We start from the raw sequence: 19635 nt of genomic DNA on the forward strand, positions 1-19635 counted from the left end.
CACATGGTACTGTAAAGCCAACTTAAATAGTTTCAGTCCAATTTAGACCAAACTCTGTGATGGAGTTAGTGGTAAAGAAAGGATGAAGGGATTCAGTATTGAGAACAGTCCGTAAAAGAACTAAAAGAACAAGGTCACGTGGCAAGATCAAATGATGGAACATATAACTTAACAATTTTTACATGATTTGGACTCAACTTCGTAGAAGTATGCTACGGGTGAAGGTATATGATTTTGAGAACAGTAAGTCTATGAATAAGGTCACAAGAGAAGGTCAACTCAATGTTGTTCCGATTCAGTTCAGTCGGTGGAAGGGTTAAGATCCAGTCAAGAGTGGAGTACCGTAATTCGATTTTGAGAGCAATCGGTCGAACGTCGAGAATACAGGGTAAAGTCAGATGTTCGGCCCCGAGGTCAGTTGATTGGCAAAGATGTTGCACTGTCTGTGTGTTCTTTGTGCTTTGTAATACGAACGTCATTTTCTTCGCTTTACGAGGCTCCATGCACCTCATCTTTAGCGACTGATTTGCATGTTACCCCTTACTTTTCCCTTAGGTGGCATTTTACTTTCATCAAATAATAATAGTTTGAAGAAATGCTTATGTTTTATTCATGGTCAAAGTTATCCTTTCCAGCTATTACCTTCACCTCCATCGACTTCTGTCTGCCTTGTCCACCTGCTGCTAACCCAGTTCACGCTCCACACGATCTATCCTCTCTCTCTCTCTCTTTCTCTGCGTAGCCTTCACTCGCCCGCACCAGTTTCTTCCAAAGAATCTGAACTGGTTTTTCATGACTGATTCTCAATACACTTGTATCATTAGCGCAGTCTCGCCTCTCTCATCTGTTCCGTTATGTTCTGTACATCACTACAGCTCTTCATACATTTTCGAATGCAGTGGTTTGAGCAAAATAACCTTGTGCTCTATCCACCACAAGACTCTGCTGACTAGTCTGTGATTTACCCTAAGCGCTTCACGTTTAGCCTATCTTAAATCATTTACCAGATCGCCCCAGAAAAAATTTATTCAGCTTCCAGATTACCCATGCACTGAAGGTGTTAATAAATGCCTTACTCCACCAGTTTTATCATACTTAAATAAAATGATATGTTTGACGACAGTAAGGATAAAATACAAAATAATACCTCAGCTCTGTAAGGTTCAACAGAGAGGCAATCGATTACAGACACATTACTTTTCAACACATAGGATTCTGTGATTATTACTGAGATAGACGAGGATGGTGATGAGCAGGCAGGAAGAGTAAAGGCTATTTACCATAACATGGACAGGAACGTGTTGTGTAAAATTACGGTAGCTATGGTAATGGGACCTAAAGGCTCGTATATTATAGCTGAGTGTGCGACAGTGTAACTAAAATCTTAAAACTGACAATCATTTTTGAAGGGGTTGTAATTGTTACATGTGTGCAGCTTTAATCCCACATTGAATACTGTATTCAACAAAGACATAAAATGATCAGATGGGCCTATGTTCTTTAATGATAAAACGATTTGGAAGTTATCGTAAAAAATTGGGGACCTGTACACCTTCGTGCTCTCATTTTCAGTTAGTATTGTTCTCATTTCTTAACACATCAGAGTTAGTAAAAAGGTACCCTGAGAGAAAGGAGGGTGGAGGTGAGGACCAAATAGGCCAGATGAGCTGGTAGATGGCGTGTATGTGTGTAAGAGAGGGGGGAGTGGCGGTTATGCCGCTGTAAGTCATTGTGACTTCGGCCGTAAGCTCTTAATTCTGTCTCATAAATCAGCACACCTGACATTCCTTGTTCCCCCGTTCCTTTGTCATGCCCTCTACTCATGGACTCATACTTTCGAGGGATATAAGAAAAACGTTACCCATACGGAGTGTTTGGTAATAACGAAGAATGTATTAGTGAGGTGATGGACTGAGTTAATAGGGAATGAGATAAAGCAATTTCAAAAATTTTCCTAATTAGGGAGTAAACTTTTTAGCGTCGGCAGGATTGAAATTGATATTAAGAACAGAGGAGGCTGAAAGTGCTTTTACCAGGATGGAAAACTATCCACTGAATATGCACATTATTAAAATTCAAAAGAAATGCAGTTATGACATATATGAGGTCTGTGGTAATGCAGGGATAAAAGCAAGCCACAGGCAACGGATATGTGTTACTGAACAGTACTGGGGATGTCATAAAATGATAAGAATAACAAATTAATGAAAAGGTGAGTGCTGGAAGAGAATGAAAATCAGTTCCGGATGGTGGCCTAACACTGTGCTGTTTCATTTTTTTCGGTCAAATACCGTAGCAGTGCATACCGGTGTTCCTTCCAGGGGGAGGCGGCTCTCGGGGTCCCTCCCAGCCTAAACTCTTGTCTGGATGGGGATCTACCGCTCTGTTAATTTAGTGATCCGATGTTAAAGACTATGCCCGCGCACACCAGTGTTAGCTGAAGCTCCATGGGGCTCATAGGGGGTTTCACCTTACGCAGGACCTGGTCTGAATTGAAGTCTGTCAGTGAGCAAAATTTTTTCCTTAGGAAAGCATAGGAGAAAAGATGTAGACAGAATGGAAGTGCGATAGGAGAGAGAGAAGAAATAAGAGGAAATGGGGGATAGGAAAAATGCAGGGAGGAGAAGGCGAAGGAGAAGTGGGAGAAAAGCAGGATGTACAGAACGAGGGATAAGTGATAGGGATGAAAGGAGCAGAGTGGAAGAAAAAGAAGACATGAACGAGGGAGGGAAGAACAGAGGAGAAAGGAGAAGAGGGAACACGTTAGAGGAGGGGAGGGGAGGAAGGGTGCTTGAAAGTAGGAGAGGAAAGGAATGAAAAGATAAAAGAGAAAAGGGAAATATGAAAGTTGCAGGGACGGAAGATGGAAACGAATGATAAAATTATAAACTGGTTCAGGAAAACACAACAGAATCTTAGGAAAATAAAGTAAAATAAATATTAGAACACTACAATATACAGTTGTCGAAGTGTGACCTCATACTCTGACCATGAGCTTTGACTGGCTGTTTTCAAAATCGAATTCCTCCATTCTCAGCTTACTACAAACCCCTCTACGAGGTTTGTTTTAAATTGGATAAAATATTTTTAAGTTGACCTTGCCATGTGACCTTGACTTTAGACCTACTGTTCTCAACAGTAAGTCAACCCCTTGGCTGACTCTCGGCCCTTCCACCAAGTTTTACAAGAATCGGATAAAAACTATTTTAATGATTTTGTTAATACACAGACACACAAGGGTAGAAGTATATTCTTTCCCCATTACCTCGACCTTTGACTAGTTGTTCTCAGTATCAGTTCTCTTGGTTCCTATCTCACTCTCTACCCTTCTACCATGATTGGTTTAAATCGAATCACATTTGTTTAAGTGAGCACGCCATGTGACCTTGACTTGACCTTTTCTAAAAAAAAAAAAAAAAAAAAAAAGGGTCATCCCCTTGGCTGAACCTCATTCCTTTCATTGATTTTGATAAAAATAGAATCAAAATTGTTTGCAAATACTAGTATACTAGAACTCGGTCATTCAGCTTCGTACAACTCCTTGCCTCACTTACTTCCGGTATATTTACCGATACTGACATAGTCAGCCAGTGATGGAGTAAGGTGATGAGATGTCTGTTTGGATCTTGGACAATAACACACCTACCCTCGTGAAAACCCGAGGTTGCTGTGTGCATGGTACGGTTTGTTTGTCTGTTTTTCCTATCTTACTGCCTACCTGCTACCAGTATTATCGAAAACTATTAATTGGATTTGCACCACCTGTGACATAATGACTGAGGACCTTCAGAGGAAAGGGTGATTAAATTATGACTGAAAACGTCTTAGGTCAATGGCAAGGTCAACTCAGACATTTTGTTACCTGATTTTGGTCAAACCTGGTTGGAGCGTTAAAGAAAAGGAAAGGGTAATTTGATGGAATTTTGAGAACAATCGGTTAAAGGAACGGTCGCAGGTCAAAGTAAAAGTTTCAGTGCTTTAACTCAAATAGATTTGATCGATTTGGATAAAAATTTGGGCACTAATGTGTAGTTATCCACAAAAGAAATTACTAATTATCAAAATATGAGATCTGTGGTTGTCACAGGGTAAGATCACTTTAATCCTTTTGATCCGATCTGAAACAGTTTGGTCCATGAGCTGGGGTCAGGTAATGACGAAGTAATTCAGTTTTATGAGCACTCGAAGGATATGAACATAGGGCAGGGTAACAGGTTCGGCCTTAAGGTATTCCACACGTTAAGTGAGCACTTGTCATATCTGAGCATATTGCCCATCATTTCTATGGATGTAACGAAACACACTACGAATAGTACATCAGAAACAAGGATGGTGCTTCATCTGCGTTCCCTTTTTGATGATTTTCTGGCATTAATTTCTAACCATATTTTAAAACCACAAGTACCCATTGATAGTGTGGAGATACCTTTATATCAATTATACGGCAGAGGTGTTGCACTATGAGTGTTTTATCTTATCTAGTTAGCCATCTCTCAGTATTTCTCAGAAGACATAAAACAGTACGTCTATTGAACAGTCTGAACTGAAACAGTTTTCGTTGGTAATTAATAAGTTGAGGAAGCACCCTACATTCCAGTTCATCCTTTCAGTACGGTACTGTATATTCACAATTTATTCTTGCTACCAGCAGATGACTTTATTTAAATTAGGAGACATTTTTGCATTAGGATGGATAACAGTGGCTGTCAGTTAACTCCTTCAACCTGGCAAGGTATTTTACATTTTCTTTTTTCATACTATGTCCAGAAAAAGCTTTAGCAATTGGAGGGTTAGATACTGACTTCATTAACCTTTCGGCAACGAAGGGCCTTTCGTAAGTTTAACAAAATGTCTGAGGACGGTATGGAAAAAAATTAGTCATGGAACTGACGTGGTTAATCTCTTCAATATTAGACGTCTTTTTGAAATGAATGAACTAGCTTACCCATATAGGCTACAGTAGTAAGAACCAAACACTTAAAAAAGATCCAGCAGGGTTATAAGTACATATAGAAATTAACTTAAACAGATGCCAGCTTTTGAAATACTCTAAAAGTTTTAATTTACTTAATATGAGAAGCATAAGTTTTTAATCATCTTTGATAATCTTCATGAAAAGGGAAGTTGTGTGGGAGAGTTTCATGCCTTTCATAGATGTATTTTACTCTTCCTGCTCGTAGACTGTGTACAGTAGTTTATGGAAGACCTTTCGATTCAAGATGGTAAACAAAGACATTAATAACCGTTTTTTTTTTTTTTACAATGGATTTCTTCCAAGTTGACCTAAAACACTGAAAATAGCAAGAATAATATGTAAAAACAATATAAACCCATTTCCTACTATGTTCTCCGAGAAGTCACACATACACCCACCCAGTTATCCATACTGCCCCCGTATCCACCCACTTTGATTCATTTCCGGGGCTGCCATGAGATCTTTGAGGAAGATCTCTATCCTATCCTGTTGCTAAACCGAAATACAAGCCTACGGCATAAAATCGACAATTCCGTCTCATAGTTTAAGGGGAGACTGGGACCTACCAGTAGGAGACTCTAAATGTCTGCCTTCATGTCTCTCGTTTTATCGATTGGTATATATATATATGAGCTTGCCTTTCCCCAAAACTGCATGGAATCCTCAATAACTCCTTGACTCTTCTTTGGTTCTAACACAATTAAACGAGATTTCAGTGCATTTGTGTTGAGTCTATGTTTCATCCAGTCCCTTTTTGCCCCATCATAAGCAAATGGGTTCTGGGCTAAGCTACTCAGTCCTGACATTTAAGGCAAGGTTGACCAGCCCCACTCATCCATGAAATGCATTATGCAGGGAATAAACCTCAACCATACCTCAGATGGATACCGTTACGAGCCTACTGCAGTTGATGCGCTTTATTATTGCCTTTGCTTAATAAGATTTTGGAAAGTGCTGTGAGTTTGTATGCAGTGTAAATGGTTTATTACTCTGACGTAAAAAACAATCTAGCTGTTAACCTCCCCAAGCCGATGACATATTTCATGTTATTTTTTTGCTAATTTCATACGACTTTATCCAAAATAGGAAAGACACTTGTCCTGTAGGTGGCTTGGAAGGCTCTGTCCAACCTCTGCAGTCAGAAAAGCACGGAAAAACTGATTTAAATCGTCTGAAGGAAGCCGGAGTTAAACTGAATATAATCAAACGGAATTATGGAGTAGCTAAATTCTCTTGTTTATATACATTCATGTTACCAATTTCCACATTACTAAAGGCATTATTCAATTTATCTTCCAGCTCAGAGCCAACCGCACTTAACCTAATCTAGTTAAATCATAATCTAGCTTGATTTAACCTGGCAATCTAACTGAACCTAGCCTCACCTAATCTAATTTAATCCAAAGGAATCCCATCTAGGCTGTGCTGTTATAACCTAAACTAGCCTACATTACGTTGTTGTACCAGACTCTTAACAATCATACATAATCTAACCCAGCCTAAATGTACTAAACTTATTTTCTTCCGTTTTGTTTCAGGCTTCAGTTGCTGGCTGTTCTGGGAGAAATTAACCTCAAATCCGCTGTCAGGCACACATGACCGCCTCTCATCTGACCTTGTCTTACCTGACTTGACTTTGGCCGTATTCAATGAAGCCAGGGATATCAAGACATAAGAGCCCCTCCGCCGAACAGAAGTTTCATCAAAAGTTGCAAGTGGTAAGAGCAGAGAGCGAAACGGAAGGACTGCATCGAGTTTCCTGGCAGCTACATCTGAAAGCATTTTGAAAGCCACCTTTCCCAGTCTAAAAGCTATGAAACCCGATAATGCAGCGTGCCTTTTGTGAACACCAGGCCCTGTACACCGCCTTCTTCAAAGTGGTCTAAAGTTCCCATCTCTTCCTTAGCTGTATCTTGAGACTGTCAGTAGGATACGATGCTACTCTCTGTTCTCCTTACGTTAAATTGAAATTATCATCACTCCATATTGAATGCTGTGTTAATATATTAGCACTAGAATATGGTGCTGCACATTGTCCACTTTAAACTGACCTAAAATTTTCATCTTACCATATTGAAAGGTTGGCCGACAATATTGATTAGCAGTTGAAAATATTGCTAGTTGCGTAGAACTATTTGAAAAGGATTTTTAGCGCTAATATTGTCTTTTTCTAAAACTGAGCTACAGGAAATATGCTGCAAGAGAAAGAAAATCACCGCAAAGTTACGGTGAACGAATTAAAAAACTTATGATGGTAAAATACCTACTTCAGAGGGGTTTTAAAGAAGGGCAAGAGAAAGGGAAGGTAACAAAGTGGTCCTTTACAGTACAGTTATTCAACCTCAGTATGGGTAACTTTGATGTATGAGCATATCAGATGAAAGAAAAATAACTTCAGTAGGCCGAATGTCCTTACAAAAGAGTGTGACTGGAGTAGCCTTTGATAAACAACAACAAAAAAATGGAAACAGGAATGCTTTGTTCGTGTAATTCTTGATACTGCAGATGTGTTCCCGAAAAAAAATTATGAAAAGTTATGCACTGAATACTGCATTCCACGAAAATATGCATCCCAGAAAATAAAAGTACATAAACCTACGAAACATGCGAACAGAGAAAGAAGGAAGCGACTAAGTTATAACCATAAGAAAATAAAAAATATCCAGATGTATGCAAGGTATTACCAGAAAATAAACCTAGAGAAAACAAAATAGGCCTATGTGTACAGAATATGACAAAGTAAGAAACCTGATAGCCACTATTACTCCATACTGGAAAAAAATATATACAAAGTGAATGGTAATATTTAAACTAGTATTTGAACAACTAAAATATATGGAGTATCTTTCAGCGCAGGAACAAAGACATAAACAAGCTACACCTGTGTGATGTGACTTCAAAGAGAAAAAAGCAAAACAAAAAACTTGGAACACATTTTTTCAATAATGCCAGTGAGATGATGATTGGTGATGAGCAAGAGGACGTGTGTGACTGATGATTGCTGTCACGAATACCTACAGAAATCAAACGCATATATTTAAGCAAAGAGAAACTCTCGGTGTATTGAGTTGTTGAGATACGCATGCCAAAACACACACATATACAGACACATACATACACACACATACGGGCACGCACACACACAAGCACACACACACACACACACACACTCGGATACAGGTGGACAAGTCACTGAGATAAGAATGACCAATACACACAACTCAAGCATATGCACGCATTGAGACACTGATATATTGAAACACACACACACACACACACACACACACACACACACACACACACACACACACACACACACACACACACACACACACACACCAAAATATATATAATAACTACATAGTTAGCATATTAATACACCTCTTCAATAATTTTCTCTTATTCATACAAATTGTTACAGTGTGTGACACTTGCAGAGAAAGTAGCCAAACCTTCCCACAAAACCGTCGAATTTTCAGTCTAGATCCCTATTTCAGTTCTTGATGCAGTCTGGGGTAAACATTGTCTCAGGAGCATTAAGAACATTTAAACGTATACATCAAACATACAGAAGGACCAACTTGGTAGTAATATCCTTTTTTTTTTTTTTTTTTACTTTACCTGAAACAAATGAGAGTTATCGAGTATCCAGCGAATTTATGCCTAAATATACAGCCAGGCCTATGCCTGAATTTAAATGCTCGGACAAACTCGAACACAAAGCAACTTCCATAGGCAAATAAGAATTCGTTCTCACCAATGCACACACTCATACACCGATAAGCATTGACATATTCAAACTCACACAAGCAACAGTACATTCTCACAAACATATCAGATTCCTTACCTTTATTAATGCAATCGCAGATCATACCTTACATTACACTTACCCATCATAAACTAATCAAAAGCAACAGAAAACCCACAAACTACAAAACTCAATATATTTCACCAGAAGTCGGGTTTTCTGCCTTGCACACACATCCTCGAAGAAGCGTCACTTAGGATCCTCGCATAAGCAGGCAACAAAACAAAGACATATACAGGACAGCATCTACTCTACCTGCCATCCAATTCTTTTTCTGCCACTCTGGGAACGTGGGGACCCAACACTAGGCTACTCAGTCTCCACCTTCAAGATGAGGATGATCATCCTTGTTTTTCCCTTGAGTGGCATTAGGTGAGTAATACACCCCCCCCCCAACCACTCCTCAGATGTAAACGTTTACAGGCACCTTGCGGTTGGAACGCCTTAACCAGGTCACACGTTTCATTAATTAGCACAGCACACAGTTATACCAACAACGCAAACAGTTCTTCAGTTTACTTGGCGCAGACATCATCCTAAGCACCAAAACAAACACATATGCATCCCACACACTAACCTAATTAACGCAGAACCTAAGGCAAACACACCACATTCAAACACGAGCAAAGCACAACCAGGCACAACTAAAGAAACACACACACACACACACACACACACACACACACACACACACACACACACACACACACACACACACACACACATAATCAAAATACCAAGACTACCAATCGAGAAGCACTTAAACCAGACTCTCAGAAACAAGACTAAGATGGAGGAGCTTGGAAGTTCAACATACTACGGAACAGAAGATGGAGGAGGATCGATAGGAGGAGGTGGACTCGGAGGAGTGGACGGGAGTGGAGGAGGACTAGGGATGGACGAGGAACAAGGGATAGAGAGCTTCCTATCTTTCCTGCCACCCTACATCCTTTGTAACTCCACAAACTATACCAAACTGCCGCTCTGCAATAACTACAATAAGACGCTAGAGGTGAGTTCCTGTCGCTGTACTGTCAACGTATATCTCAAAGAAAAGTGAGGTGTGAAGTATCTAGTGCCAAACGGAATACTTTCTAATATCATCATTCATTGTTAAGTTCAACCCATCGCTGCACTAAAGTGTTTAAGTATCATCTTGAATTGCATCTAATGTAGTTCAGCAAACCTTTGAACTACCACTTCTATACTGAACGATGGGGCATTGCTTGATGCTCTTAAAACTTTCCGTCAGGCTATTTAATGGGTAGATGGTGAACAGGGATTATGGGAATCTTTGAGACTGTATATGAATCCAGTCCCCACACCTTTCTTGGATAATGAGTCTCTGGCCATGTGACCCCAGACTCATGAACAGTTCAACCGTGTATTTCGTGTGTGCCTCATCAGATTGTTATATAAAGACTTGCCTTGGAATAATCATTGTAATGATTACTCCATTTTATTAATTCTGCCACAATTATTAAGTATCCTTTATCATCCCTCGTACAGGAGAACCAGGCCTTCGAGTATGCGCTGATAGTGGCCATCGTTGTGCCTATTATCTTCGGCATCATCGTGTTGGTGGGCCTCTTTGGCAACACACTCGTCGTCATCGTCATCATCGCAAACAAGCAAATGAGGTCAACCACAAATTACCTCATATTCAGGTAAGACAGAGAGAATGACGGAGGACACAAAGTATAGAAAGGTAGTACTATAGTTACTGTAGATAGATAGATACCGTATAGATATATAAGGAGATCAACCACTAACTCATCTTCAGGTGTGCCAGAAGTGAGGACTGATTTCTCTCTCTCTCTCTCTCTCTCTCTCTCTCTCGTTCTCGACAGATAGAGAGAGAGATACATACATACATCGATACATACACATACGCATATATACATACTTTATATTGTTTGTACTCTGGGTTACTTGAGGGCCCTTTAGGCGGAGAATTAATTGTTACTAAGTTTCACAGAACCGGACCCAGTGTAGATGTTGGTGTATCCAGGTTCCCAAATTACTGCTGGGTGAACGGGGACTATTGGTAAACAAACCTAGTCCACCAGTCTACGACATAAGAAATATGGTTTTTGTTGTAGAAAGGAATTTTCGGTACTGACACTAGGTATACACTTGTTAATTTACAACACTCTTGGTTATATTTACCCCTTTCATCAAGTGATGTATTTCCATTTCATTCTTACTACTTATTACTCCCAGCATAATTAGGGAATACAAGGGGGCAGATGAAAACAAATATGTGATAGTAATACATAATATATTACTCGAACCCCCATATAAATATTTGGGCACTGTCCAAAATTGGCGTGCCACGTGTGAGGTTAGTATTCACTTTTCCAAGCTCCCTCATTAAGCACAACTGACACATATCAGTACAGTAGGGAAGATAGCATCAGGTATCAGAATTTTAAGAGTTACCTTAGCGACCTTAGTACATGGTGTATACTGCATTATGGACAGTGTGAAGAAAAGTGAGAGTTATGAGTTTCTCTCATGTATGGCATGTACTACCTAAAAGTGTGAGTATAAGAGTGATTGTGAAGTTCTTATGTACTGATTATCCTAGTCCTCACTGAGGGTTCACTGAAGAAACTACAACTGGAGTGCTTCCGGAGTGATAGCAGGTTCTATGATAGTCAGCCAGGGCTCAAAATTTAGTATTAGGCCACGGTGTCGGAGATGGGTCTCGACGACTAACTACAGGCATGGTTGATGGGATGTAGTCTGCTCCCCAGTGTTTGTGTGACCCACAACAGTCAGGTAGACCGCAACAAGCCAGTGGACTATTTCATCTCAGGGAGTGTTAGGAATCCAGTGTATCATAGCAACCAGACTAGTTATGGCAGCTCAGTGAGCTGCACTCAAAGAATGTAGGGTGGGTGAAAGTCTTACGATGACGGTTGTTTGGCTATGTATGAAAAATGTGCCAGACGGTGGTTCTCTGTCTGCCCTCTTATCGCCCAGAGGGCCATGTCATCCCACTGCATAGTTCCGGCAGAACTGGGGAGTTGATCATATAGGGACTGAAGTCAAAGGCAGAAGTGGAATATCTTCCGGGGTACAGCAGAAGGGTGTTTCCACGTGCTCCTTCACTGTAAGGCTGGTTCCACCAATCATGGAACATGATGATTAGATTGACAGTGTTCTATAGTTAGGGGAATGATCACCAAAGCAAGTACTGACAAAGTGGAGTGAGGTGTAGATAGAAATGTTTCCCACAGAGTTGCAGATTGAGTGATGAATAGGAATTCGAGGGACCACTTAGCAGATGCCAGCACTTCATTTGTAATAAATTTTCTTGTCACATGTCTGATATCAGTGTTCATCAATCTGTCTATATCTATATACCTAGGCTGCTTCCCCCAAGAAAGGGAGGTATCCGAGACAGGACGACACACTCCCAATTTACCCATCCACACAAACACATTCATTCGCATCTTAGTTCCAAGTGGAGAAGGGACAGATCCTCACCGCACCACACCGCACGAGGGTCAACTGCGCAGTGCAGTCAGTGACATCCGCAGCAGGGCCCGACAGCAGAGCTAGTTTACCCCTGCCACATCATGGAGGACCCATCCTCTTACCTGCACATGACCTGATCAGCTGATCACACCAAATGTGAGAGAATATCCCCTCAGGGCTGCGTCATCATTATTTTATTCACAGTTTCTATCCAATAATTTCTGTCACACGCAGCCACTTTCCCTTGCTCGACAGACATCCGTCTCGCATCCAACGCTCTCTTCACACTGTCCCTCCATCCTATTCGTGGTCTTCCTCTCAGCCTTACACCTCTCACATCCAGTCTAGTTATCTTTTTCACCAGTCGCTCATCATCCATTCTCTCCATATGCCCAAACCATCTCAACACCCTCTGCTCAACTCTACCAGCCATCTCCCTCACAGCTCCAGTTCTCCTTCGCACCTCATCATTCCTCGCTCGATCCACATGCGTCACTCCACTCATACTCCTTAGACACCTCATCTCCATTACATTCAACCATTTCATCTCAAGCGTTCATCTTAATGAGCAAAAATGAACAAAAAATCTCTTTATAGTTAAGAGGATGAAATGATGGGTTTGATCATTTTAACATTTTTAACTACTGACAGGCTTTGCTGTAGACAGCTAGATCGATAAATAGACAGATAATCTATTTTTCATACAGTGTCAAGTTATCAAAATCAATCATAACTAATAGTCAACCAGATACTACTATGTATGCATTGTAGAAGCAGGCTTACCCACACTTGAAATGGGCTGGCAGTTGTGCTATGCAGGTTTTAGCCATGTTTTACAGGTCTTAAAGGTCATCTAATTCATGGAGCAGAGGAACACCACCTTCTGTCTCAGGAAAAGTGACACGGCCCACTCAAATGTTTCACGAATGGGTATATGCATGTAAGGGAAGCCTCTTTGAAGTATTGGGTGAAAAGTGTATGTGGAGATTGTTATAGTGGCTGTGTTTGTGATGGGGAGAGAGTCTGTGTGATATTGAGGAAAACTCTGAAGTGTGTGAAACTATGAGAAGATATGCAGTGGCATAATACTGCATCCTCTCAAATCTCCGCCAAGGGAAGGAACTGAGCCCAGTTCAGGAGGAATGGTATCAGTGCATGCTACAGACCCGACTGCCGGACGCTTTACCAGATACATACATACAGGCAGAAACATATACAGACATGCATACATACAGACATACTGTGCATACTTGTTTTGAAAATAGACTGCCAACTGAACTGCCCTTTTGAAATATCCTCTCTATTCACTGTTCAGTATCTGAGTTGAATGCCGTAGTGCTTGAGTCTCTCTCTCTCTCTCTCTCTCTCATCAGAGTAATTTCACCCTTCATTATTTATGGTATTCCTCTCCTTTCCACACACTCCTCGCTGTTAAATTTGTCTTTATGAGCATCTACTTAATCTTCACTAGTACTTTACATTTCACTAATACTTTACGTGTCTGTTTACTTATTGGCTCTTACCCAGCAGTCAAAAGCTGTAATAATAATTTGATGAAAAGCTCTAGTCATCCATTCAATTCAGTGTATTGTCATGAGAGTCTCGATGATGATGATGATGATGATGATGATGATAATGAATCACCAGATCTTTAGCTAGTTCACTTCGCTACGAGGGCTTTCCACAAAATTTGATGATGATGATGATAATCTGAATCGCCAAATCATCTTGATCTCTCTCCAGGAGGACTCCACATAGGTGAACTAGATAAATAAAAAATTACTAACCAGAATTTGAAATTTGGGGATAAGGATCGCTGAAAAAAGGAAACAAATAAGGAAGAATCGCTGGAGAGCATGCAAAACCAGCAAGGATTCAAGTAACGTTGACAATGTAAACCCACAAATCCCTTTTGACTCCGGCAATAACAGTTTGTAAGGAGTCAAAATAGCGATTTGGGGGCTTACACTGTCAACGTTACTTGAATCCTTGCTGGTTTTGCATGCTTTCCAGCGATCCTTCCATGTTTGTTTACTTTTTTTTAGTGATCCCTTCACCCCGTTTTTAAATTACTAAATTTTTATTTACTTAGTTTGCTTACTTTTATTATAATCCATTTATGAATTAAACATCAAAATTTTTGCGTTTCACTTACCATGAAAGCTTTTATAACACTAAACACTTGACATTTTCTAATAATTTTCATTGCTGTGGTGTTGTCGCTTTGCACACATTGATTGTTGGTAGTTATTTTAAATTCTGATTTTTTTTTTTTTTTTTGCAATAGATGTGAGGCCTCGTACAGTGGACATTGTTTCAGAATCTCTATATTTTGCAAACTGATTAAACAAAGTTAAGTTTTAAGAAGTTGCAATGAGTAAAATCTGAAACGCTTCAAACTGATTACAAGACAGAATCAAAATCTGCTGTTGTGTACTTTGCATGACTGTTTTGCTTAATAGTGGGTATTTTTTGTGAAACTGAAAATGGAACATTACTACATTAGTTACCGTACAGTAATAATTGATATAGGGAGCACTTCTTATGCCTAGCCCATGCACTCTTCATCCCCTTCCTCTGCCTGTTCCTCGTCCTCCTTCTCCATCTCTTCCTCTCCCCCCTCCTATGCGCCCCCGTGCAGTTGACTCGTGCGATGGCTACTGTCACGATGAATTCCAATAACGTTGAAAAACTGATCCAAGTTTGGCGTTCGTTCGCTTTGAGAAATGGTCTCGATATCGCAACGTGGTCACTTCCAATCAGACCACAAAGCACAAACTCGCGCTTTTCAGTTGTCTCACGTGACGTCTACACACAAGCCTGCTGGGACTTCAGGGATGAACTAAAAAACCTGAATAAAGCCTTGAGTTTAAAAAAATAATGTAACTGTGTACAGTTGCGCTGGTGCGTGTTAATTATGCAAAGATCCTTTCCCACATAATCATAAATCAAGACTTATCTACGATCAATGAATGGGGACAAAACAACCTTGTCTCATTTAATGCTAGTAAAACCAAATATCTACAGTTTACTAATAGACACATATTCCTTGATTCGTATATTACCCTCAGTGCTGCCAATTTTCCCATCTCCAAAAGTACAGTATTGACATTCTCGGTGTCCCACTTAACAACGCCCTCAGCTGGACCTCTCATGTCAGTTCATTTGCTAAAACCGTCTCAAAGAAACTTGGATTATTGTACAAAGTCCGTAACTTCGTCACTGAGGAGAATTATGTGCGCTCTCAGCTTGTATATTGCTCACCCTTGTGGAATGGATGTGGAGAGGTTGCTTTAAAACAACTTGATAAAATTCAGAACAAAGCTGTTGGAATTATTAATAACCGTGCTGCTATAAATAAACTACCTCCCCAACAAGAAGGAATGTTGCCTCCCTTGCATTATTTTACAGATATTTTTACGGCAAATGCTCAGACGAAGTTGCATCCATTGTGCCACCTCTCCATGCCTTCCCTCGTGGAACACGGGCATCTGGTAGCGCTCATGACTGGAATGTCACACTGCCATATTGAAGAACTTCTGTGTATCAGAATTCATGTATTCCCCCAACTGCAACTCGCTGGAACTCACTTCCCCCGGAGTTGTTTCCCCCCAAACTTCAACCTACGGCTGTTCAAGTCCAGTTGTTACAAATATTTAATGAATGGAGGACGCCAGTAATCTGGTGTATGGATAATTTTTTTATTCATTTCTTTTTCCTTCCTCTGTTATTACCAAAAAAAAAAAAAAAACAATGGCGCTTCATTGTCCGCATAAGCAATCTACTAGCTAGAGCTTTCCACTTAGTAATAACGTAGTGCACTATAGAATTTACAATACTCACGCTGCTAGTGATGCAGTAATGATACTTGACGGCAATTCCATACCTGAATGGCTTCTCACGTGCTTGCAATGTATTTGGAAGTTGGATGATCATCTTTCGATTAGGTGTTTTAAAATCGGTCATGGACACTCCCAGTGACCCATTAAGTACGACTGGCCAGATTTTATCCCGAAATAGCGAATACATTTTCTTGTAGACCTGTGAAACAATAATATGAATAACAATAACATGAACACACTGGCAGATTTCTTATGTACCAAACTTTCTTATAACACTTCCTTTCCTTATTATCAATGCTTGGCTGACCTAAACTATTGGAAAGGAACCCTCTGGATGTTGTTTCAAGAGTAAGTTTGCTTTCTAAGATGGTTTTTAGGTGACTGTTCCAGTAGGGTTTTCAGCAAAATTCCTGGGCAATCCCTATTATGAACAACTACCATGGTTCATGATACCGTAGTAATCTTCTGCCGGTACCATAATAATAATAATAATAATATGTGATTGCATGTCATCCGCCACAACTAACCCCAGGTACAGGACAACTTGCCACGCACTCCAGGGTAAATTGATATATATTGTACAGTACCCAAATATATACATACTAATTCTAATGTTGTTCTCATGTGATTGCATGCTATTGGCGTACTGGAGGTAGTGTAAGGAAATATAACTTTATCATTCATTCAGTCCCTTCATCACAATCCCTATCAATAACTGAATCACTTAAATGTGCAACTACTACTATTATTCAATCACTCCATCACCGCCACCAGCACTTACTAAAGCAATCACCTGTTCCATTTTCACCATTTATAGATAGAGAGAGAGAGAGAGAGGTAGATCTAGACAGACTGACGTAGATTGATTGATTTACTGATATAGAGAGATAGATGAATGATTCAATTTAAAGTCTCAGACAGACATAGACAGATAGATAGATAGACAAACTGGCAGATAAGCACAGATACCACCCTCGGTACATATGAGTCCATGAAGATCAGCATTACCAATACTGTTCATTAACCAATATGTTATTATTTCATTACAGCGTACTGATCTGCAACACTTTTAAATTATTATTATCCACAACTGTTGCTTCCATATCATCAGTCAGTTTTCCATTGGTCATTCCAGGGCATGGTTCAAGTGATATCTGAAAATACTCAGACAAATTGTTACAGCTGTTCTAGAAGGGAGCAAATTGATACAATGACAACTTATCCACAGCGACAAAGCCCAACACCTGTGTTCTGTACACTTGGCCATTTTATGTCGACAAAATTGACACCACCACCAAGAGCCGTATATATGGTACCATGCAGCAAGTTACTCAGCTTCATCATCAGTTGACAAATATTAAAAAAAAAATAACTTTGAAGATAAAAGAAAATGTTGACAGCTGAAAAATCGGTTTTTAACATTAGTTCTTAATCAAGGAACCCCTTAGAGTTGCCACTTCATGCCACACCTTTGCTGAAAAGCTGCGTACCATGGCTACGATGACTCCCTCGTCTATCGACTAATTATAGAGGTACTGAAGGTATAACAATTAGGCCATGTAACAACGAGACTTGATCTCTCATACTGAAAAATTTTAATGGAGATGTTTCTAATCCTGTCAACTACAAATATTATGTTTCACAAACTGAGCAAAATTAGTTAGCAAAGGTGAACAAAATATCAAAAGGAGTTATCGAGTTGAAATCTGGTAACGGATTTACTGGTCACGTGAATCGCCAACACCAGATCCACCCATAGCCGACACAGCCTTAGAATTCTTCAGGGTAGAGGATTGGATGTTGAAATACGCTTAAAAGAAGTTGTGGGGCGTGGAAATTGCGTATACTCTAGTTTACTGATGATTTTCTGTTGTTAAGAGAAGTAGAAGTTGCAAGGCTTGGTGAATCATGCTCGAGGTGATTTTGAAAAACGAAATATGATAAAGTATGTAATAAAGGGTAAGGTTGTAGCTGCCAGATGAAAGAAGTAACAGAAGCGTGGATAGAAGGAGTGATTGGGATATGGAGAACATAATCAGTTTCAATTATCTTGGTAGTGTGATGTGTAAAGATGGGAGTTTACATGATGAAGTATAATAAAGGATACATCAAGGAAAATGGCTTTTAAGCGTTGAAAATGTTACAGATTATGGCGAAAACACCTTCTCCATGACATCAGTCAGACCCAATCTCCGTATGTCATCAGTAGGAGGAAGACTGTATATGTTAATTTAGCTCAGGTAATGAATATCGTACTTAAGGGCAATTATCAAATTTTCAGTGGCTTTGAAGATTTTCAGACACCTCTTGCTTTGCACTTTATTGAATACGTTAGATCTCAGTAGATGTTTGCATGTTACCGTGGCAAACTATATCGATATTACAATGATAAGAGTACGGCAGCACAAGTGAATGTAGAGGTGACATATGAAAAAAAAAAAAAAAAAAAAAAAACACCGATAAGAAAGCGATGTTGAGAAGTCTCCTTTGCCACCTGGAACACGCGCCTGCTACCAGTGACCTATTTTATATTCTTGGTACTGCCAAATAATTCTGTTCAGCTCGGTGTATACCTGTCGTAGAAAAAGAGTAAGATTAAGATTAGGCATTTCAAGTCATTATCATCATTTTCATCATCATCATCATCAGCAGCAGCAACACCATCGTTATCATTTATCATTATTATCTTTCCCAGCAAGACCCGGCATGAAAGGAAAATCTGGATTTCACCCTCTAATGATTAATGCGTTCATTAACCACTTAATGAGTGCAAATAAGTACACAGATGGGGAGGCAAATATTATCGATGATTAAGCGAATATTCATAAAGGAGCATTTAACAGCGAGGAGAAGGTGAAAGGGAGGGGAATTATAAATGAAGGATGAAGTTATTGCGATAATGTGATGGCAGGGGTGGAGGGTAATATATGAGGGCAATACAAAGGGCAATTAGAGAGAGAGAGAGAAAGAGAGAGAGAGAGGGCGGGGAAGGGCTGTATGTTATGCTTGTGTTTATACCTCTAACCCTAATTCTTCTTCTGTTCATTATGTTTCCAGTGCTACTTCTTAAACATGGTTCAAATAATCTATTTCCCTGTTCCCGCTGAAATGGGTTATGTTGTAAGTGAAAGTTCTCAGCCTTAGTGACCCTCGTACAACAGTAATTGTAACCGTTCTTCTTGCCTCGATATCGCAGGCCATGAATTGATTCCCTAAAAAATGTATACCCTTATTGGGTCTTTTTTTTTCATTATTGATTTATTGATTTACTTTAAGAAAGGGTACAACAGCTTCGTGAGGAACTGGATCCTCCTCAGTTTACTTCAGTGCATCTAAGCACCTTCATATTTTCATGCACTTAACCAAGAAGCATTTACGAAGGTTCTCTCTATCACATTATGTTCCTACCGAAAACTGGAATAGGGATATGGACTCCATATTTGGTCGTTACTTATCGTAAACTAGGGGAACCTTGTGATGGATTCCTTGTCAGTCACGCTTTTTTTTTTCCAGTACTTCTTTTA

The 19635-nt window shown here is 39.8% G+C and overlaps 1 protein-coding gene across 1 annotated transcript in view; it reads left to right on the plus strand.

Moving 5' to 3' along the window:
* Window positions 1-9678: 9678 nt before the first annotated feature.
* The window catches only part of LOC145410093 (allatostatin-A receptor-like), a 62633-nt gene continuing 52676 nt past the window's right edge, over window positions 9679-19635 (plus strand). The window contains exons 1-2 of the mRNA XM_080280298.1: window positions 9679-9795; window positions 10293-10450. Coding sequence (XP_080136424.1) covers window positions 9679-9795; window positions 10293-10450 — 275 coding nt within the window. The remainder of the gene's footprint in view (window positions 9796-10292; window positions 10451-19635) is intronic.

The sequence above is a fragment of the Coenobita brevimanus genome, chromosome 84 (assembly GCF_032717465.1).
Source record: "Coenobita brevimanus isolate Jiangsu-jjx chromosome 84, ASM3271746v2, whole genome shotgun sequence".
NCBI lineage: Eukaryota > Metazoa > Arthropoda > Malacostraca > Decapoda > Coenobitidae > Coenobita > Coenobita brevimanus.